At 39.8% G+C, this 23,316-nt stretch overlaps 1 protein-coding gene across 2 annotated transcripts in view; it reads left to right on the forward strand.

The window, feature by feature from the left end:
* SPATS2 (spermatogenesis associated serine rich 2) overlaps positions 1-21,337 on the forward strand; it is an 83,570-nt gene extending 62,233 nt beyond the window's left edge. For both annotated transcript variants that reach the window (XM_077753318.1, XM_077753319.1), the window contains exons 9-13: positions 10,348-10,406; positions 14,149-14,258; positions 17,467-17,569; positions 18,830-19,044; positions 20,109-21,337. In XM_077753318.1, coding sequence (XP_077609444.1) covers positions 10,348-10,406; positions 14,149-14,258; positions 17,467-17,569; positions 18,830-19,044; positions 20,109-20,417 — 796 coding nt within the window. In that variant the 3' untranslated portion in view covers positions 20,418-21,337. The remainder of the gene's footprint in view (positions 1-10,347; positions 10,407-14,148; positions 14,259-17,466; positions 17,570-18,829; positions 19,045-20,108) is intronic.
* Positions 21,338-23,316: the final 1,979 nt, after the last annotated feature.

Raw genomic sequence — 23,316 nt, forward strand, 5'->3', positions numbered from 1 at the left:
TTCCTGATTACTTAGCCACAGGATCTGATTCTATTCAGAACCAGCTTAAACCAGGAAACACAGTTCCGGGAGAGATTTGTGAGTTCCTGTGGACTTGGAACCCAGCCAAGGGGAGCCTCCTTCAATAAATGACAAATGAAATGGTTTCCTGCCTGGGAACTGTGTATTTAGGATTGATTAGCAGACGTGACAACCAGGTCAATTTAACTTGAGGAAAGAGATTTACCTGCTCTTTCCTGTTGGTGCCCTTCTCTCTGGCTGATTGGGTTTTATACTACCTTATTTCAATGCCCCTTATAGTTGCTACTTCAAGACAATTGGCAGGTGAGCTAACTCCATTTGGCACTGAACCAGAGCTTAGAGTTAATGTCACTCAAGAAGCCATTTTTTGTGTTGGTTATAGTATAAAAGAAAAGAAGAGAAGAAAAAGGGTTTTAACAAGTTTGCCACAGTAAGATTACATTGAGGGGGCACTAGGGGAATTATACAGATAACTGCTTTCATTTTAGGGCCAAATGAGAGCAGACACATACCTGTGGGAAGGTAAAATCAGAGGCTTTCCAGTATAAACTTAAAATCTGTTTGTTGTTGATCCAGTAATAATCATCTCTAGACCCAAGTCTACTTTTCTTGTCCATTCATAAAATTTGTCTGACTTACATTATTGGAGCTATTAGTTGACTTAAGTTTAAAGTTATTAAGGAACAGGCTATGGAATGGAACATGAAGCTAAAGTAGATAAATTATTTTGGACAGTTGTCATATAATATGTTGGTGAAAATGCCAATGTATTTCCTGATACATTCAACTTGCCTTATTAAAGCATCTCGACCCCTTGTTAAAGGAGAAAATGGAGGGGCGTCTGAGTGGCTCAGTTGGCTAAGCATCTGACTTAGGCTCAGGTCATGATCTCATGGCTCTTGGGTCCGAGCCATGCATAAGGCTGTGTGCTGACCACTCAGAACCTGGAGCCTGCTTCAGATTCTGTGTCTACCTCTCTCTCTGCCCCTTACCCACTCACACTCTGTCTCTCTCAAAAATAAATAAACATTTAAAAATAATTTTAAGGAGAAAATGGATAAGAAATTTGAAATTCTAAACACATAAAGTCAATTAAGTCTGTGCTTAAGACTGAAATTTTTCGTAGCTGATTCCTCATTCATTTTAGAAAAGTTACTTCCTTTTATTTGAGCTTTTCTTTCCTTTCATGTTAAGCTACAGGTAGTCTTACCTAAGCCTTTTAGATCCTTAAATTCAAAGTCCATATAAACTTTATATGGTGAAAACTTAGGTATCATTTTAAGAACAAAAGCACTTTAAATAATGTCTATTTTAGAAATAAAGGAATGGGCTAATGTAATTATATGTTATCAAAAATCTCCCATAGCACTCTATAGCTTTAATTTATTCTTCAGTTTTTGCATATTTAATACATTGATGCCTTATTTCTTTTTTTTACTATGTACCAACTATTTATTTATTTATTTATTTATTTATTTATTTATTTTCAAATAGTTTATTGTCAAATTGTGATACCTTATTTCTAATAGTAGTTGGCCTTATTGGTTTTTGAAGTTCTTTAATTTAAAATTTTCATTCTTTTTTTTTTTTTATCTTGAGAGAGACAGAGAGAGAGTGAGTGTATGCACACAAGCCGTGGAGAGGGAGAGAAAGAGAATCTTCAGCAGGCTCTATGCCCAACAAGAACCCCGATACAGGGCTTGATCTCATGACTGAGATTATGACTTGAGCCAAAACCAAGAGTCGGATGCTTGACCAACTGAGCCAGCTAGGCGCTCCTAAAAATTTAACTCTTTAACCATCTGTGAAAATATCTAGTAACATGATAATTATTGAACAGTTTACCAACATATTCAGTCATGTTATCTGATTTATTTGTCTGGATTTCTGGCCTGCTAAGTAGGAATTTTAAATTCAACTTTACCATTTTAAAGGGATTTGGGTCTTAGCAGTTTGCCTAACATAACATCACAAATTGCAGACTCAATCTTTGAACCTCTGTATTCTGACTCCTAATAACATGATTTTCATCCCATCTTTCATTGATGGCTCACTTCTCACTAAAGCTTAGGAAGAATGCTAGAGACTTGGTATTTGTCCCATATATTATTTCCTTCTCAGTTTAAAGGCTATGTAACAGAGGAGATTTAGGGACTAAGAAATTTTGTCATTATGGAACAGAGTTAGAATGAGGAAGACCAGGATTTTGAGTGAGCCTATGAAAGCCTTTGTAAGGATTCCTTTAGTTTAATAAAATAAAACTTTAAGAAGGAATATTCCATCCAAATACTGCTTTGTAATTCAGAAGCCTTAAATCACTTTTCTTAAGTCACAACTTGGAATGACTTGTGATTCACATATCCTTCAAGTCAGATCCTAGTTGTGGAGAAAGTATGAAGATTGAGGGAAAGTAACTATGGAGTGGGGTTCATTAGAAAAGATTTCTTAAAAGAAAAGAATCATTATTAAGCTTTGAAAGACAGGAATTTACACTGGCAGAAAGGATGGTGCTAGAATACTGCCTTTAGGAGATCTGATCTAAGCCAAGACATAGAAGGGACATGTAGGGGCTCAATATGGTATAGATGTAGCTAAGGGGGCAGCAGTTGAAAGTAATATGGGATGAAGTCAGAGACCAAGGTAAAATGGGAGCATAATAGCAATTTTTAAAGTAGACGTAAAAGTCATGTAACTCTACCAACTTAACTTTCTGTGTTCTCTTGTGTCCCCCATCTGTATGCACATATAATCTTAATAGTTGTAATTATAGTGAGTACAATTTTGTAACATATGCTTTTCACTTAGTGTTATCTTTGTAATTTTGTAATATATGCTTTTCACTTAGTGTTATCTTTGATTCACCTCTCTGTAACTGCCTACACTGTACTAGTATATGTATGTGTTCATTTAAGAATTTCTAGACAATGGACCTGGTATGTATAATGATTTAAAGTTAATATGAACGTATTTTACTAAAGAGATATTCTGCTAGAACTGAGAAGTCAAGATGACCACAGATATTAGAATAATAATTTCTGCTGGCACTTATTGAGTCATTAATACATGTCAGAAGCTTTTATACTCATTTTATAGATAAAAAAAAGATGGGCACAGTAAAAAATAATTTGCCCAAACATACTTGGTATTAAGTGACACTTTTCTCCTATACCCTGTTTTATTTTTCTGTGTCTTATCAGGTATCTCTTTTTGCCTTTATTTTACATTCTTTGCCTTTCTAGTCTATATATGTCTCCCCTTAGACATGACTGTCATAATTTTAGAGAGACGATAAAAAAAAAAGACACCGTTTCAAATGAGGATCTAGCCAGCTACTGTCTAGATGGCTTAACACTAACCATTTTTCCTTACCTGCTAGAAACTTGAACAGTAAACTCCTTGGTAATCTAGATTGCTACTGGTTGTTTTCTCCTAAACGTGTTGTAAAATATCAAGTCATGTGGTCTGTAGTATTACTTTGGAACTGAGATAATGCTTTAAAAAAATTTTTTTAAAAATATTTATTTATTTTTTTGAGAGGGAGACAGTGAGAGCCATGGAGGGGCAGAGAGAGAGAGAGGGAGACAGAATCAGAAACAGGCTCCAGGTTCTGATCTGTCAAGCACAGAAACCAACATGGGGCTCGAACCTACGAACCATGAGATCATGACCTGAGCTGAAGTCAGACCCTAACCGACTGAGCCACCCAGGCACCCCAGAACTGAGATGCTTTTAACCACTGGAAAAGAACAGAAAGAGAAGGCATCCATTGAGGGCCTTTCCCAAAAGAATAGCTTATATTCACATCCTAATTTCTTAAAAGTTACTTAAGACTCTTGAAATATGAAATCACATGTCTACATGCTTTGTGAGGACTCCTGATCTGATAAGATCCAAATATGATTTAATAAGCTAGTTCTTTCAATTAATTTTAACTTTGTTATTCAACTCTGTGTGATGACCTGGCTACCTAACTGGTGTTTTTTGGTTTTGTTTTGAGCCTATGTACATGTACCATACTCCAGTAAGGCCATGTGCTGGGAATATGGAGTTCTAAAAAATACACGAAACATTAATTTTCTGCGAATAAAAACTACTGACTGCTCTCTCTTTTGATTGTTTTTATGAGAAGAGGGAAATGTCTTCAGAGAAGTAAAGATGTTTGCTTTGGCTTTGCTTGGATTTCTCCTTTGATTGGCTAGTGGAGTTAGAATGAATAAGTTTTAGTTTTCAGCAAATATAATCAGGTACAAATATTTTCTAACATTATTGAGTGGTTTAGAGTATTATCCATTGAAATAATTGGGTGTGGAATTGCCAGAGATGTGTTTTCATTATAACATCATTTTCTTTAAAAAATTTTTAAAAATATCTATTTATTTATTTATTTATTTATTTATTTAGAGAGCTTGCTCATGGGCAGGGAAGGGGGAGAGAGAGAGAGAGAGAGAATGAGAGAATATCCCAAACAGGCTCCCAGCGCAGAGCCCATTGTGAGGCTTGAACTCAAAAACCGTGAGATCATAACGTGAGCTGATGAAATCAAGAGTCGGTTAACCATCTTGAGCCACCCACGCACCCCATAAAATGTCTTCTAATGCAATTACCATAAATAAATGATGTTAACACTTTCTTGGTACCAAGGAATACTGAAGGCAATAGCTAGCTAGAATCAATAATCTACATGTTAAATATGTTAATTAAAGGGCTTGCTTCAAATGGTGGACATGTAATATATCTTAGATATATGAATAGTACTACAGGCAAAACTATGCTGAGCAACTAAAGAAATTACATAAAAGCTTTAGAATAAATTAAACAAATGTGAAGATACCAGTAAAGCCCTGGTAAGGAAGGAAGGCAATACAGAACATTCAGACATTTATCAGTCTTTTCCCTTAGTGGCAGTGACAAGTCATCTAAAACCATCTTTCATGATATGGAAATTCTCTACACTGTTATAAGGTCCAGGCTTAATAAGACCTAGTGTATTTCTGGGGTGCCTGGGTAGCTCAGTCAGTTAAGCATCTGACTTTGGCTCAGGTCATAATCTCAGAGTTCGTGGGTTTGAGCCCTGTATCAGGCTCTGTGCTGACAGCTTGGAGCCTGGAACCTGTTTCAGATTCTGTGTCTGCCTCTCCTCTGTTCACACTCTGTCTCTCTCTGTCTCACTCTCAAAAATAAATAAAGATTAAAAAAAAATTTTTTAGGGGCACCTGGGTGGCTCAGTTGGTTAAGCAACTGACTTCAGCTCAAGTCATGATCTCTCGGTTCGTGAGTTCAAGCCCCATGTTGGTCTCTGTGCTGACAGCTCAGAGCCTGGAGCCTGCTTCGGATTCTGTGTCTCCCTCTGTCACTGCCCCTTCCCTGCTCATACTCTGTCTCTCAGAAATAAATAAACGTTAACAGAAACTTAAAAAAAAAAAAAAGAAAATGACCTAGTGTCTTTCTAAGTAAAGTCCCAGCAATATTTAGCTGAATTTCATTAGCAGTTTCAGAATCCAGCATTTCAGATGTTTATTATGGTGTATTTCCATTCAGGAAAACCTTGAGAGAACAATTGCAAGCTTAGTGCCCTTGTGTATTGATTGGCATGAACAAGGTAACAGAAAGTCTGACCGTCTGAATGAGCCTTTTCATCACTCTCTGAGAGGACTCATTGCTTGCAGTTATGGCCTCTAAAAACTATTACCTCAGACCACAGGTACATTGGAATCTCTGGCCACAGATCTATACTGAGACCATTATTTAGCTGCGGAGCAGATGAAAAACTTGAGCTTAAGTTTCTGCTTTGTTCGAAAGCCACATTACAATAAACTTTGTTTTTAATCATTTAAAAAAAAGCCTCTGCTATTTATCTTTATGCTTAACCTACTATCCACTTTTGAACTCTTCTCACCTTTTCTATTTGCGATGCATGTATTTTCTCAACTTTTTATTAGGAAAACGTTCAAAGATATAAAAGACATGAAAGCATAGTACAGTGTGTGAGTGTGTGTGTGTGTATGTGTGTGTGTGTGTGTGTGTGTGGTGTTTTGGTGGAACCATCTGAAAGGTGCAGGCATTATGACATGTCACCTCTAAATGCTTTAGCATTGATGACCTAAAAATATGGTTATTCTACACAATTGCAGTACATTATATGATGTGTTTTTAGTAAGAAAGTTATTATTATATTGTTTTGGTCAGTCTCAGCCTCTCTATAGTGATGCTGTCAGCTAGGAATGCCCAGGGGCACTCACCTGGGCCCCATATTACTTGTGGTGAGCCCATATTTGAGCTAGCATTGTGGCTGGATCAGCCCTGGTGATTTCTAGGATGGTAAGACACACCGCAGCAACAGCCATCAGGGAACTTTGGGGGGAAAAAAAACAAGGTCTTATTACTTACATGTCCTAAAGGGTACATGGCATGTCCAGGGCCACATAGCACGGTATGCTTAAATAGAGCCCAGACTGGGGTTATGCTTTATTGCAAATAATGGCAAGTTGCCTAAGGTTTTATGGGTTCACGCTTTATTGGTGAATTTAAAACATAAGAGCAGGAATTAAAGCGTGAGAAGGGAAAGTAGGGTCACTCAAGTTATGTGGGTCACTCAGGGCTTTCTAAAAGAGGAACTTGATGTGTGGGGCAACCTGGCTCTTTATTGTGCAGCTGGCAGTCTGTTTATTTGAGATGGCTTTGAAATGGAGGTCTAGGCAATCAAAGCTTAGTGGCAGGCACTTACCATTATAATCAGAAAAGCTAACTATCAGGCATTTATATTTTAGCATTTATTCATTTTTGTGGGGTTTTTAAAAATTTTTTTTATCATTTATCCATTTTTTCAAAGCGAGAGAGAGACAGAGCACTAGCCAGAGAGGGGCAGAGAGAAAGGGAGACACAGAACGCGAAGCAGGCTCCGGGCTCTGAGCTGTCAGCACAGAGCCTAACGTGGGGCTTGAACCGGTTAGCTGTGAGATCATGACTTGAGCTGAAGTTGGATACTTAACCAACTGAGCCATCCAGGCCCTCCATATTCCTTTTTATGTTTTAAAGACTTGTGAAAATCTTTTTTTTTTAAATAGTTTATTGTCAAGTTGGTTTCCATATAACACCCAGTGCTCATCCCCACAAGTGCCCTCCTCCATGCNGAGAACCCACCAAACTCCACACCTGAAAAACAAACAATCCAGTGAAGAAATGGGCAGAAGAAGTGAACAGACAGTTCTCCAAAGAGGACATCCAGATGGCCAACAGACACAGGAAACTATGCTCAGCATCCCTCCTCATCAGAGAAATCCAAATCAAAACCGCACTGAGGTACCACTTCATGCCGGTCAGAGTGGCTAAAATGAGCAAATCAGAGGACTCTAGATGCTGGCGAGGATGTGGAGAAACGGGCACCCTCCTACACTGTTGGTGGGAATGTAAACTGGTGCAGCCCCTCTGGAAAACAGTGTGGAGGTTCCTCAGGAAACTAACAATAGAACTCCCCTATGACCCAGCAATAGCACTACTAGGAATTTACCCAAAGACTTGTGAAAATCTTAAGGAAAATTGCAAATGTCCATCAAGCTTTTCTCTGAGAAAATATCCCAACAGCCTCAGTTAAGCAGTAGATTGCTCTATTTAATACTTGGCTGACGACTGACACAGCACCTTTCATAGATGGTGTCAATAGATGGCAAGACATTATGAACAACAAACAAGAAATAGAAGCACTTACTGCTTTTTATAGTGGGGTTTTTTGGCATGAAAATATAAACTTTTCTTAATGGCACGGGCAGATACTTGTCCATGCACTGCCTCTGAATTTCTTATGATCACCAGTGAATCAATCGAAAAACAAAGTTTATTTAAATAGATTCTAGTCATCCCTACAGGGGGAAAAAAACCTTAACACGGTGTGCTTTGTAGCTCCTATTGCCACAGCAAAGTCTGATTGTGATGGTGCAGAACTTTTTTTCTTGCTAAGCGTGTCATGTGACATTCTACTTTTTCATAATAAAGATTGTATGCTGCAAAAAGCTTACTTGTTTGTGGAAGTCTTTTAATAAATATTTTACAAGCTTTGCCAGCGACAAATTTGTCATCTGGTGGACACCGCATCTGCATCTTAAGGTGATTCAGCAACAGAAAAGAGGTAGTGTCAAAATTGAGGCCTGGCAGCTCCTGTCTCAGTTGTGCTTTTGTTTTGCTTTTAGGTATTACAAATGCTGCTAGAGTTCTTGGAGCAAAATATTGCCAAGGTTTGGGAAATGCTTTCTGAGCAGTGTATTGCTACCCTACAATAGTTGGATCTTCTCTGTCATCTGGTACTTCTGGATTAATATACCATCCAAATTTGTTTCATTACAAGTCTATTTATTAACATCATGTATAATGATTTTTTTTTTTTTTAGAGAGAGCAAGAGTGTGCATGTGCGTGCAGGGGAGGGGCAGACAGAGAGGTTGAGAGAGAGCATCCCAAGCATGCTCTGCACTGTTAGTATGGAGCCCAGTGTGGGGCTCGAACTCACCCACAGTGAAATCATGACCTGAGCTGAAACCAAGAGTCAGACACCTAACCAACTGAGCCACCCAGACACCCCACATCATGCATAATTATCATCAAACCTGTGTTCTCTGGCACTTCACTGTAAAGGAATTTACTCCTTGAGGAAATGATCCTACCTTATCTTTTTTTGTGTACTTCACACTACAGTCTCTGTATTAACTTCTTTCTGCTAACATCACTAAATATTGAGCTAAATTGAATCAGCATTCATATATATGTGTATGCGTGTGTTTATGTATGTGTGTATATATGATTAGTTTTACAGTCAGAAACAAGAGTAGAGCTTTTATTAACCCTGTGAATCTATTCCTATGCAAAAGAGGAAATCAGAATGAATAGCAAATTCAAAGAGAGTTGGAACATTTCATGTCCGTGCAGGTATCAAAATTTTAGATTTTTTTTTTTTCCCACCACTGAGTAAAACTGCTATGGTAAGGAAAATTATTGTATCCAGAGGTTGCAGACTAGGGCAGACTGCTATCTTTCTAGAAGTTGAAAGTAGTAGGCTCTTTTACAAGAACATAGAAAGCTTTACATGCCATTTACATTTGCAGTGGAAAAAATTCTTAAGTACCCATCTGATGTCTGTTTTCTGTAAAAAGCCTATCAGAAACCTTTGATTTCATTTTTTTCTGGAATATTATTAAATGTTTACCTGAAACTAGCACAGTGTATATGTATCTTTTAACTACTTTGCCTCCTTAAGACTAAAGTGCCACAAACAAAAACAAATGAGCAAAGGAGGAAAAAGAGGGAGAGAGACAAACCAAGAAATAGACTCAACTACAGAGAACAAACTGATGTTTACCAGAGGGGAGGTGGGTAGGGGGGGAATGGGCTAACCAGGTGATGGGGATTCAGGAGGGTACCTGTTGTGATGAGCACTGGGTGATGTATAGAATTGTTGACTCAAGGGGCACATGGATGGCTTAGTCAGTTAAGTGTCCCAGCTTCAGCTCGGGTGATGATCTTGCGGTTGGGGAATTCGAGCTTCCTGTGTAGGGCTCTGTGCTGACGAGCCTGGAGCCTACTTGAGATTCTGTATCTCCCTCACTCTCCTTGTCTCTCTGTCCCTCTCCTGCCTGTGCTCTATCTCAAAAATAAATAAATAAATAAACATTAAAAAAAAATAGAGTTGTTGAATCAAAAAAGAAAAAAAGGAATTTTTGAATCACTGTATTGTATTCCCGAAACTAATATTACACTGTATGTTAGCTAACTGGAATTTAAATAAAAACTGTAACAAAATAGACTACAGCGCAAGTGGACCTGGTGCAACTGTGGTGAAGTGTTGAGAATATACAAAATCCTAATTGTGGATAAATTTACCATGCCCTAGTATGGATATTGCCTGGTAAAATGTATTAGAAGCAAAGCTGTCTAATTTTATAGACAAAAATATAAAATAAAACCTCTGAGATCTATATGTGGAAATAATGTGACTTCCAGAAGGACTTTTGCTTTAACAAAATTTAGCAAGAATTGTTTTGTAGCTCGCTACTGCCACCTAGTGGTTCTTAATTCTTGGACTTCTAGCTACTGGTTTTCTGTAATACACAGAAATAAAAGGGAATTTTTAAAAAAGAAATAAATGGGAATTAGGTCTATTTATTGGAATCCTTAAAATACTCTTTGCTGTGGGTGAGACAATTTTTATGTAGTCTGCACAGGGTTTACTTTGTAGTATGGTTTTAGCGAACAACTCCTAAGTCACTCTCCACTGTTAACAATGTGCTATTTCTGTTTGAGTTTCTGATCAAACCTGTTTTCCCTTTGTTATCTTTTCCTAGTTTAATGGATCGAGAAGTGGCATTGCTTGCTGAAATGGACAAAGTGAAAGCTGAAGCAAGTAAGACTGATCTGTAGTTAAAGCTATTACAGGGACACCTGGGTGGCTCAGTTGGTTGAGCGTCCAACTTCAGCTCAAGTTATGATCTCTCAGTTCGTGGGTTTGAGCCCCGCGTCAGGCTCTGCTCAGAGCCTGGAACCTGCTTCAGATTCTGTGTCTCCCTCTCTACCCAGCCACTTCTCGTGCTCTGTCTCACATTCTCTCAAAAATAAATAAACATTAAAAAAATGTTTTTAAAAAGCTATTACCAGTTAGTAGGTATCTGCCTTTAAACCCTCATAACAAAAGCTCAATAGAAATGCCACTGTAGGAGTTTATGTATTTATTTAAACAATCCTGAGCAGTTGTACTGCCCCGGCATATGAATCCTGTCAGGTTAAACAGCTTTACAAGAACCTGTGTTTTAATATTTTTGAATTTTAATATTTTGAATGTTAAGTTCAATGTCTGAAGGACTTCATCATGGTATTTGCCACCGCAACATCACCTTAGGAAAATAAAATCTCCTTGCAGGTGCCAGGTTTTGTCTTCTTTTGGGTTTTACTTCCAGTGATTGAATCATTCCATTGGGGTTTTTTTTTTTATTCTACTTGGGAAAATAAAATGTTTGGCATAATCAGAGGAAACTTCACCAGGTTGCCTACAATTTAGTGTATACATTGTATATATTACATATCTGAGAACTTTCTTGGTTTTGTTGGTTTGTAGAACAGTCTTCACTCAGTGTCTGTTACCATTAGATAGAGGAAGTCAATGAAAGGAGGATTTAGCACATCATGACCAGGATTCCTTGAAAGCTTACTAAAATAGATTCTGGAGGAATAAAGTCTAACTTGGGTAATTTGTGGGGTTTTGTACCAAAGAACCAGATACCTGTTTTTTGTCATTCCTGTTAAGGGTTAGGTACAAGATACACAGCTGTATGGAAAGAAGCAAATGTTAATTACAGCTTCTACAGTGGCATTGATTTGGGGCTTTTCAACAGCAGGTTTGACCTTCATGCGCTAAATGCTAGATTTGTAATTTGGAGGGTTGTTTCTTTTAACCTGCTCTCAGACTGATAAGAATGGAAATAGGTTGAGGTGATGACTCACAATTAAAGCACTTGTGTTTATGGTCATGGGCCAGGGGAGGCACTGAGATGAGTTCACTTTTGATCTGTTTTGACCTGAAGTGTTGAACAGGTGCTGTCCACTGTTTTTCAGAGGTGAGATTTCATTTAAATTGAGTGGTATATCCTGAAACTTCTAAATGTGACCATTTCAGTCTGTTCATGTACCTGTGTGTTCTATTTTGAGGATAAAGTTTCAAATAAAGCTAGTAAGACATAGTCCTTCCTTTTTAAAAATACATTTTTTATAGAAAATACCAAACATTTCAAATAGGCTAATATAATTAACTGCCACTGTCCAGCTTCAACCAATTATCAATTCATGGCCAATCTTATTTTATCAAATTAAGAGCTACAGTTTTACTTAATTTCATTAGTTGTATATCCATATCTTCTTTCTCTCATGCTAAAATCCTGGATCTCAGTATTAGTAAATGTAATTACTCATTTACCAATACTATCAAGAAAGTGCTTTTTTTTCTTACATGTTTAATAGTGTTTTTAATTTATATGTTAATAGTACTACACAGTTAAGAGTTTTTTTCACTCATTTCTCTATGATCTTCATGTTACCCTTATGAGGTAATTAGGTTTTCCTTTTTTTTTTTTTTAATTTAATAAATGAAGAAATGAGTCCTTTGGAGAACATGTGTCCAAAGTTGTGTAACTGGGTCCACTGATTTGTGTGGAAGTCTTGACATGACACATTTCCTCCATGTTGGGATCTGTAGTTTTGTCTTAGAATCCTAGAATGCAGATTCCTGAGAGCAAGTGGATTTGACACAAGTGGCAGACAGGTTTTATCTTGAGAGCCAGGCCAGTAGATCATTTGTAACTGTTAGGCCTAATGTCAAGAAACTTTGTAGGCACATTCCTCACTTGCTGGGGAAACTGTGTTCTTATTGATTACACTTATGTGGGGAGGGCAGCCCAGGGGAGGCATATCCGTGGCAATCAGGCTAATAAGTAAACCTGCTAAACGCATTCAGCTCTCTGGAACACCTGATGTAGCTCTAGGAAAATTCTAGTTATTTTCTAACATAAATTTGGCTGATTTCTAAGTGGGTTACAGGATTCTATGTATAAGAGTTAGGAATTGAGTTTGACTGCATGCAACAGAGTGGCCTAAATAAATGTGAGTTTATTTCTTTCTCTCATGAAATGAAAGATCCAGAGGTGAGTGATGAGGGCTGGCAGGGCAGCTTCAAAATGACATGAGGGACCCGGACTTCTCTTTTACTTCTCCCTCCTTAGAGTATACTTACGGTCAAAAGATCCCTTCTAAGGCTCCAGTTGAGAACAGGCAATATGTTACATCCTGGCTAAGACTCCTTTAAAGACTTTTCCTGTAAACCTCGCCCTGTACGTGTGGTTCTGCTTAGATCTCAATGACCAAACCATATCACACGACTATCTTATCTAGCAAAGCCAGGAAATGTACATTTCTACCTAAGCAGATTGGTACCCAAAACACTGGACTTCCAATAGAAAAAAGGGGAAAATGGATATGCAGTTGCTAACAGTCTTTGCTACTGTCCACCCCTCAACCACCCGATGTCCTCTTTTTTAAAACATGAGAACTCACTCCCCTCCTCCTCAATGGCAACCCCTCCAAAGTCTCATCTAGTTAGTATATTCAGCTGAAGGTCCAGGACTTCAGGGTCATTTCAGATCTTTCATCAGGTCTGGAGATGGCATGTTGTAGTCTGGGGTCCCATAAACTAAAAGAAAAGTTAAATGCCCCCTCTTCCAATATTATGTAAAGAAGAACATAATTAGAGTAAAAATTCCCACGTGGAAAAGCAATGATCAAATCTTACTGGGCAGGAGTAGCAGAATCCCTGCCCTTGTGACAGAGGAAATCCCTTTGTTCATATGGCAGCTCCTAGTTCTACTTCGTTGGAGGATTTCTTTGGCTCACGTCCTCTGTAACCCCTGGTTCTCTGCTCTGAGAGATTTTGTCTTTCATATTGTCTGTTATCCTCCAGGGCCATATTTGAGTTATACATCAGGAACATGCCAAATATTAAACTTCTTAAAAGGCTGTCAACAACCTAAGTACCTACCGTTAGGGGACTTAGTAAATAATTGTATATCTAAGTAGTAGAATACCATGTGGGAGGGCCAGCCAGAGTTCATTCATAGGGAATGAACATCAAGGTATTTCAAGTAAAAATAGCTTTGGTAAAGGAAAGGACCATATATATGACATACTCCCATTTGTAAGGAGGGGAACAAAGAGAGAGAGAGATTTGCTGTCAGAAGTAGGGGGAGGCTTTTACTTTTTCATTTTATACCCATTTATTCTAGGTGAATTTTTTTACCCTGGGTACCTATTTCTGTTTTAATTTATATGTTTCTTGATATAAAAAAAATGTTTTTGACTGGAAAGAGAAGAAAGAAATGACAAATGATTTATGAGTCTTTATGATTCATAAAAAGTGTTTACCATTTAACTGCCTTCAGAGTCCCTCAAGAAGGTGGAAACTGGACCTTTGGTATTTTCATTTTCTGGATGGGTGGGCAGCTAAGCCTTTGGCTGTTCAAATATGTACTGCAAGGCCCATATTTCCAATTCTTCTTTATCCTATTTAGCAGAAGATAAGAGTCCTACTCTCTTTTCCTCCACAGTGGAAATTTTGCTCAGCCGACAAAAGAAAGCCGAACTTCTAAAGAAGATGACTGATGTGGCTGTTCGAATGTCAGAGGAGCAATTGGTTGAGCTCAGAGCTGATATCAAGGTAAAACTTCTTTCTCCTTTCTGCCTTTCTTCTTGCCCTCAGGGACTGAAGCAGCATATCTCCATAATTCATGGCCATATCTAATATATTGAACTCATGATCTTCCCTTCTCAAAGCTGGCCCTCTTCCATGTTCCCTTTCTCTGTAAGTGGTACTGTCATCTATCAGGTGTCCAACCTGGAAGCCTTAGGAAATTTCTCCTTTCCCATATTAAATCTGTCAGCAGACCCTGTGTGTTTGACCTCCTCCCAAATCTCAGATCTGACCTTTTCTCTTCATCTCCACCACCACCATCGTAATCCAGCTACTGTTATCTCTTGCTTGGACTTCTGTAATGGCCTCTTAACTTATTCCCCCCGTCCACTTTGCCACTACCCTGCCCTCCCCAGCTCTCCATTCTGTTCTCACACCACAGCAACCTGCTTCAACTCACATTGCTTTTAGAATAAAGACTATAATCCTTAACACGGCCTGTAAGGGTTCTGCAGGGTCCAGCTCTGCCACCATCTTTCTCACCATATTCCCCTTGTTTCTCTGGCCATCTTTGTTTCTTTTTCCCACAAACATAGTCTCTTCTCTTCTGCTGGAGAGCTACTGTGTATGCTTTTAGAGCTGTACAAAACACCCAACCCACCCACTCCCAGCACACAGAGAACTCATGACCTGCTCATCCTTCCTAACTTTCCTGTCATGTCCCCAGTCTTGTGTGTTCATAGCATAGTTATCATTTTTTTTTAAAATATTCTATTTATTTCTAGGAGAGAGAGAGAGAGACAGCGTGAGCAGGGGAGGGTCAGAGAGAGAGGGAGTCACAGACTGAAACAGGCTCCAGGCTCTGAGCTGGCAGTCAGCACAGAGCCCGACGCGGGGCTTGAACCCAGGAACCGCGAGATCATGACCTAAGCCAAAGTCAGACGCTCAACTGACTAAGCCACCCAGGCGCCCCACATAGTTATCATTTTAAATGCATTTGACTGATCTGTCTTCCCAACTAGACTGTGAACTTTACAGTGGCAGGAACCGGTGTGCCTCCAGTGCCTAGCATAGTGCCTTGGCATATAGTAGGGATTCAATAAATATCGAAATGGTTGGTTGATTGATTCTGATTTTAAAAGAGAAAAATGAGCAACTTGAGATGTTGATTATATTTTATGTTTATAAAGATTACTTAGGTTCAATACTCACATTTTAAATTATTTTTAAAAAGGTTTTCTTAGTGTTTATTTCTTTTTTGAGAGAGAGAGAAGCAGAGCGTAAGCAGGGAAGTGGCAGAGAGAGAGAGAGAGAGACAGAATCCAAAACAGGCTCCAGGCTCTGAGCTGTCAGCACAGAGCCCAATGCAAAGCTCAAACTCAGGAACGGTAAGATCATGACCTGAGCCGAAGTCGAATGCTTAACCGACTAAGCCACCCAGGTGCCCCTCATACATTTTAAGTTCTTATATAAAGAACAGTGTTTCTGAGACTAAGCATGGGGACCTGAGAGAGGTTGGGATAGCTGTGGACACTGGAATTCTAAATAATTGTTTATAAACTGTTAGCTGTGTGACAAAGGGGAGTTGGCCATTCCTACTGCTGAGCCCTTAGCCTCTGCTCTTTCTGAACACATGAGACTTCTTGCCATACTTAAGAGGAACACTTGCTGTACAGGCTATATAACAGTCTTTGTAAAATAAAAACATAAATGGGAGAGTATCTAAGACCTTCCAGGTATCCTTATTGTTCTAACCCAGTCTTTCACACTCAGTCTTTCATTCCTCCTTTAGACACTATTAGGGTGAAACAGCAAAACAATGCCAGTATGAAGTTACCATTTCTGATTAACTAGAACTATAATACTAAAAATTACAGAAAGTCTTCTTCACATTGATGCCAGTCAGTCTTATTCAACTATCTGGGAGAAGCCGGAAACCCCTTTGGAATTAGATGAGAATCCTGGCTCTCACAGGCTTCATCTGTTCTCCTTCCCACGTGGTTGAAAAGCTGCTAGAAATATTTCTGCAGGCTGACTAAGGATCTGTTTCTCTCCACGTTTTCAGTGTACTGAAGTGGGTGCTGTGCAATTTAAATGTCTTATTTTCAGATCGTTTTATTTCCGTCATTCCTGTTATGTCTCTGGCTCAACAAACCCTAGAATTTGTTTCAGAATTACTCTCAGACTGATATTACATGTCTGAAGGCTCTATGTTACAGAGGTTCATGTGCTTTCTTGAGCCACTGTGTACTCTGAAGCTTTAGGACTTCAAGGTTTGCAGGAAATGTTGATTTCTCCTTTACCATTTACTGCTTCTAGATCCATCCCAAAGATTCTGATGCTTTTGATTGTATCCCTTGAAAATCCAAAGTGGAATTAGACCACCTGCTAGAGGACTATTCTAAGGAGTTCGATTCTTAGAAGTGATACGTAGGCCTTTAACTTTTCCTTTTTGCCTCCTTTTCATCTGAATGAATGAATGAATGAATGAATGAATGAATAAATAAATAAATAAATAAATAAATAAATATTCCAGGCTACTTTGGAAATGGTTTATTGAAAGACACCCCAAGAAGCACTTTATTCCTGACGTGTTTCTAGTCCCACAATCTCTGTAGTATAGTTAGTTTTGACCCAAGGGGTTGGTTATGTCTCCGCTGTCTGCTTAAATTACTTGCAGCACAAACCTTCTCATTTGCAAGGTTGGCTTTTCACATGAATGATTTTTCATCTTAAGTTGTCCCCACTTCAAGGACTAACAAATCCTACTTTATAAAGGGATGAAGTGGGTTGCCTAAGGAGGTTCCTATTAAAGAACACCAAGCCCTCTATTTACATGGAATCATTGTTGTAACGTATGAGCATTTTTGCTGCCTCTGCTTCTGTATAAAATGGAACAATGTGGAGAGTAGCCAACAGTGGAAAGTGGAAAGATGGCCCTCTACTGTAAACCTTTTCTTCTTTCTCTGCAATTTCTCTTCATCATCTCTGATGGGCTTTGGCCATCAGGTAGCATTTCATAAAGCTTCCCAACAGACTTACTTTTGGGCCTTAAGAAAATGGCTGAATGCCAATAGTCACCCAGCATAGGCAATATGATGGTCATTTAGTAAAATTTGAAGCAATAAAAAGAAGACAACGGAAAATAATTTTTTTTCATCTGTTTATAGCAAGCTGTGGATTCCATGTATACCACCTGTCTCACCTGGAGGCTTTTCTTTGTCCTTTTCAATAGCACTTTGTTAGTGAGCGTAAATATGATGAGGACCTGGGACGAGTAGCCCGGTTCACCTGTGATGTCGAGACGCTGAAGAAGGACATTGAGTCATTTGGACAAGGTAGGATGGCAAGAGATTCTGGGTGCTGGAGATGGTGAGGAGGGGGCTCCGTCTACTGATCCAAGACCCAAGTTTAGCCTTGGCTTCTCCACTGATTCTTCTTTAGTGCCTCTCGTGTTTTTGTTTGTTTGCTTTTGTGAAAAATAGTTCTGAGATACTTAAGAAGTCACTGGACACAGATTCTTTGAGCTCAAAAGATGGGTATTTTCCAGCTCTCTAAATTTGCAATGTTATTTTTTCATCTTTTTCTGCTGAGTTGAACTATGTGTTATATATAGTGTAAAGAGCAGGGGTCTTTGGAATCTTTACCTTTACATTAACTTCTTAGAACTTTATTTTATTCCTCTCCCAAATGGAGATAACAATGCTTACCTTTCCTGGCACATAATAGATACTTAAATAATAGCTTTAAGGTTGGAGGGTGGGTCCTCTAAGGTGAGAGTTATGGGGCACACCAGTCAAACCTTGAGCTCAGCTCCTTTGTTTTTTCTTTATCAGTACATAAGTGAAAGGTTGGACCTAGAGCAGTGATTATAAGCTCAACATTAGTCCAGACTTTAAAACCCAGGAAAAAAATCTAAGAGGTAGTTTTAAGCCATTGAATTATGACAAAATTTGAAGTGAAAATATTACTATTTTTCAGATATTTCACATTTAAGATTCTTTTTGCAGAAAGAACCTTGGGAAGATACATGTTTGTTGTAAAGACTAGCTCTGTTCCTATTCAGCTAATCTTGATGATCTATACCTTGCATCATTCAAATTTTTAAAATAGGAGTTAGCTTTTTATTTACCTTTTTCTTTCTTTGTGAAGCCTGTACTTCAGAATGTTCCTGCATAGGAAACTGAACATATGGCCCATACTATTGTTCCCAGGCTTAGTCAGCTGCTGGAGCCACAGCCAGGAGTTTAGTAGGAAATGCTGAGAAGTCATGAGTTGGTGGGGGAATGACTACTCCGATCTTACACTGTTCTCCTGTCTCTAAGAGTTCCTTTACAAAGCAGCAGGGATTCACTAACTGGAATTTGAATAAAAACTTGAAAGGAAAAAAAAAAAGCAATAGGGATTTGAAAGGAGTGGAGGAAGAGGACAGAAGGGAGATTTTGCTTCCTGTTGCTTTTTTATAAGCTTATCTTTACAACTATTTCAATAGACAGTTCTTTGTCTCAAATTGCTTATTGTGAAGTGGAGAAATCGGGAAAACCTTACCATCATACTCTTCCGTCCTATGACAACATATTTCTCATATTTCCATCCAGTGTCCCATCCAAAGAACAGCTACTCAACCAGATCCCGATGCAGTGCAGTTCCGTCTGTGTCCTTGAGTAGCCCGTGTGATGCCTCTGCCGCTTCCTCTTCTACCTGTGCCTCTGCTCCCAGCCTTACAAGTGCTAACAAGAAAAACCCGGTACCAGGAGAGACTCCTGCACCCACAGCAAACTCCAGTGGCCAGCCCTACCAGCCTCATCGAGAGGTAACCTAGCTTTCACACCAAGCCACTAATGGAGAAAAGTTACCAGATTGTCATAGTTTAAATGCTGACAGCTCAGTGTTATTACCTTCCTCTCTTTATGCCCATTCCACACCTATTTTGAATCCCTCCAGCCCCAGTTACTTGGAGAGAAAGCATTTGGTACTTGTGTTCCAAATCACCAGCTAGCTTAGGTTTCCTGTTGCCAAGACTGCTGACTTTCTGGTGTTGGCTGGAGTCCTAGCTATTGTAGGTAGTATTGCCTGGTAATTAGTCACTGTGGGAGTCATGCACCCATCTCGAGGTAGATGAGTACACAGTGGCAGGTTCACTAGAGTGCATCTGAAGCAGCAGCTCCCTAGGAGCACCGCATCGAATACATCAGGGGGAGAGAGAGTGAACCTGGTGGGGTGGAGGGCGAACAGCAGAAAGTTGAAGCATAATCCGTAGGTTCTTTTCTTGGTTTGAAGAAGAGGCACAAGAGCAATTCAGGGCAGCACTGTTAGTAATCCTGCAGAACTGGTATTCCATCAGAAGTGGAGGGCAAAGATAAAATGCCATGCCATAAGCTTTCTGGGTTGTAATGTGAGAGATGTCCTAAATGTCACAGCAGCATGGTTTAATCTGTGCTTCATAATGTATAGCAAAGCAGATTATAAAGACGTTTATTTTATTTTGCCGGATGTTCATTATCTTTACACCTGGCTTACAATCTGCAGAGTGCAGGCATGTGATAAGATACTTGCCCAGTCGGGGGCTTGCAACAGCCCCAAGAGTGTTTTTTCTTCCTCCTTAGCTTTCTTCTTGTGCCCAGCTAAAGAAAAGTGAAGTCCTCTTCAGTGGAGAGCCTGGGGTGAAAGATGGGGGATAATAGTGAAAGATACATTAATTCTGGAGTAGTGGCTAGGTTGGATTGGCTGACAGAATTCTTGGAGTCTCAAGAGATAGCTGAGTCCCAACTATGGGATGCTACAATTTAGGCTTTAAGAATGTTCCTGTAAGCTGAACTGGAACAGAGAGGGTGCCATAATGCCAGAGTTCTTTGAATTGTATTCTTTTATCCTCAGGTATTGCCGGGGAACAGACGAGGACGGAGCTACAAGCCACAAGGCCAAAAGCCGAATGACCCCATGAACCAAGGGCGACATGACACTGTGGGTCGTCACAGAAATAGCTCGTGGTATTCATCTAGTTCCAGGTATCAGAATGCTCCATCCCAGGCATCAGGAAACGTTGGTGAACGGGGCCAGGCCCACTCTGCAGGGACCAATGGAACTGGAGCCAGCATGGAGCCCAGCCCCCCCAAGCCCTCATTCAAAAAGGGGCTCCCCCAGCGCAAACCTAGGACCTCTCAGCTTGAAGCTGTGAACTCTTGAAGGCAGCTCCATTTGGCCTCTCTCCTCTATCCCACACAATTCAACTCGGTAACTGGACTTTAGGACACTTATAGTTAGATGTAATAACAAGAAGTTTACACATATCACTTTTTATGCCATCCTAAATATTTTTGGTTTCTTCTCTCCTCATTTCCTCTTTACCATTTTTGGAGGGGAAGCTGTTTTTTCCCCTGACCTTTCCCAATGATATGGATTGAGTCTGATTGGTCACTTCCACCAGGAATCATAGGCAACCGATGCCAGGTTTCCCAAGGGTGAGCGATGTTCTTCCCAGTGCACCAGGCCTTTCAGTTGCCCGAAGAGGCCTTCCTCAGCAACTCCCTACTGTTGAGGCTCTCAGGAGGAGATGGATCAGAACCAGTCCAGTTACCTTTCCAGCCTAAGCAGAAGCCACACATTCCTGGCAGGTTCCCTCTGCACAACAGTATAACCAGGAAAGGCAGTGAGGGGATTGTGTACTATGCTGAATTCACCAGAGAAGTGGAAATTTAATTGTTAAAAAGGAAAGAACACTAGGAAACGTTTGAGATTCTGCCTCTGTTCCCAGAACGTGCCTAAGATTGACACTCAGGTCAGGATATCAGTCTCCTGCTTGGCGCCATAGCTTACCCTCCAGTCTCTTCAGAATGCCCAAAGCCTCGTTTCCTATGGCCTTAGACTGCAGACCAGTCTAGGGAAGTCTCTGGGAAAGGAGCATTTAATTAAAGGGGAAAAAAAGTATTTCTTTGTTTCAACGTTTGAAGATTTTTGTTGTTATTGTTCTCCCTTGTTCCTGAATCCTATTCTGATCCTCAACCAAATTTATAGCAATATAATTAGTGTTAATCTAAGGTGTTACCCATCAACAAATTGCCAGTCTTTATAGTTCGATAAATAAAAACAATTGCATAATGTTCCCACATTTGTTTCACAGCAGCAAATGACTTAGTTTCATTCTCTGGTTTTCTTTGGGCCTCATGGGGTAGAAGTCACCCGGACAGCTTGTTCGGGGCTTAAATGAGGATGTTGGATTCCTAAGTCATTTGTCCACCGCTTAGCTTCGGAACCGAATGAAAATGCAGCAGCAGCATGAGCAAATGCAGCTGTTCCTTGTGGGAAAGGATTCCTAGTATAGGCAACAGTGACTTTCCAAAGGAAGCTTGCCGGTTTAGAAAACCCACAGCTGCCAGCAGCTCTCCCGAGCAACCCGTCTCCTCTACTGCCTGTCCCTTGACAGGAGTAGTGAGTGTAACAGTATAATTGAGCTCCTGCATGTAGCAGGTGGCAGTGGGGCCAGACCCCTCCATCCCGCCCCCGCCCCCGGCGTCTATGATTTAATAACAGCAGAGCTTTTTTTTCTCCAGCATTTGTTCTCCCGAGCCTGAAGCCCAGACTGTAAGTGGCAGTGGTGCAGAACTTAGCTGCCTCAGGGCTTCCCTTGGCTCTTTGGCTGAAACTGAGCTGCCAGGGTTCAGGTTGGTTGAACAGACTGAGAGAGAGAGAGAGAGAGAGAGAGAGAGAGAGAGAGAGAGAGAGAGTGTGTGTGTGTGTGTGTGTGAGTAAAGAAAACAGTAGTCAAGGAATACTGGGAAGCCATTTTAAAGGGCTGATCCCCTCATTTTGTGGAATTTGTTCAACACCATCAACCTACTGGATATCCAGGAAAAGCCCTGCTTTTCTGATTAATTGCTTCCCTATACTTTATAGAAAAATCCAGAGATTGCAGTGACCTTGAAGGATCATGAGGCGTATCTACCCTTGTATCCAGGCAAAACCTTCTAAGATGGGAGGCTGCATGTTTGTCAAAACCACCTTGAAGTTGAGGTGCACCTGGCTGGCTCGGTCCATAGAGCATGTGACTCTTGATCTCCAGGTCATGAGTTCAGGCCCCACTCTAGGTGTAGAGATTGCTACAAAACAAAACAAAAAAAACAACATTTTCATGTTGAAATTAAAATCTCATTATAGAAGATTATTTGAAGATTTTCTGATCATAAAAAGTTTAAAAATTACATTTTTTTTTTTTTTTAATGACAGAAGTAGTGTTTAAAATGTCAAATAATACAGGATCACGTGGGTGGCTCAGTCTGTTGGCCATCTGACTTCAGCTCAGGTCATGCTCTCACCACTCCTGAGTTTGAGCCCTGCGTCCGGCTCTGTGCTGACAGTTCAGAGCCTGGAGCCTGCCTCGGATTCTGTGTGTGTCTCTCTCTCTGCCTCTCTCCCACTCCTGCTCTGTCTCTTTCTCTCAAAAATAAATGTTAAAAAAATTTTTTTAATGTCAAATAATACAGAATTATAAAAGAAAAAAATTAAAGTTTTCCACCCTTCCTTTCTATTCCTCAGGGNAGAGAGAGTGTGTGTGTGTGTGTGTGTGAGTAAAGAAAACAGTAGTCAAGGAATACTGGGAAGCCATTTTAAAGGGCTGATCCCCTCATTTTGTGGAATTTGTTCAACACCATCAACCTACTGGATATCCAGGAAAAGCCCTGCTTTTCTGATTAATTGCTTCCCTATACTTTATAGAAAAATCCAGAGATTGCAGTGACCTTGAAGGATCATGAGGCGTATCTACCCTTGTATCCAGGCAAAACCTTCTAAGATGGGAGGCTGCATGTTTGTCAAAACCACCTTGAAGTTGAGGTGCACCTGGCTGGCTCGGTCCATAGAGCATGTGACTCTTGATCTCCAGGTCATGAGTTCAGGCCCCACTCTAGGTGTAGAGATTGCTACAAAACAAAACAAAAAAAACAACATTTTCATGTTGAAATTAAAATCTCATTATAGAAGATTATTTGAAGATTTTCTGATCATAAAAAGTTTAAAAATTACATTTTTTTTTTTTTTTAATGACAGAAGTAGTGTTTAAAATGTCAAATAATACAGGATCACGTGGGTG

This window comes from Crocuta crocuta, unplaced genomic scaffold, assembly GCF_008692635.1.
Source record: "Crocuta crocuta isolate KB4526 unplaced genomic scaffold, BGI_CrCroc_1.0 scaffold30, whole genome shotgun sequence".
Lineage (NCBI taxonomy): Eukaryota > Metazoa > Chordata > Mammalia > Carnivora > Hyaenidae > Crocuta > Crocuta crocuta.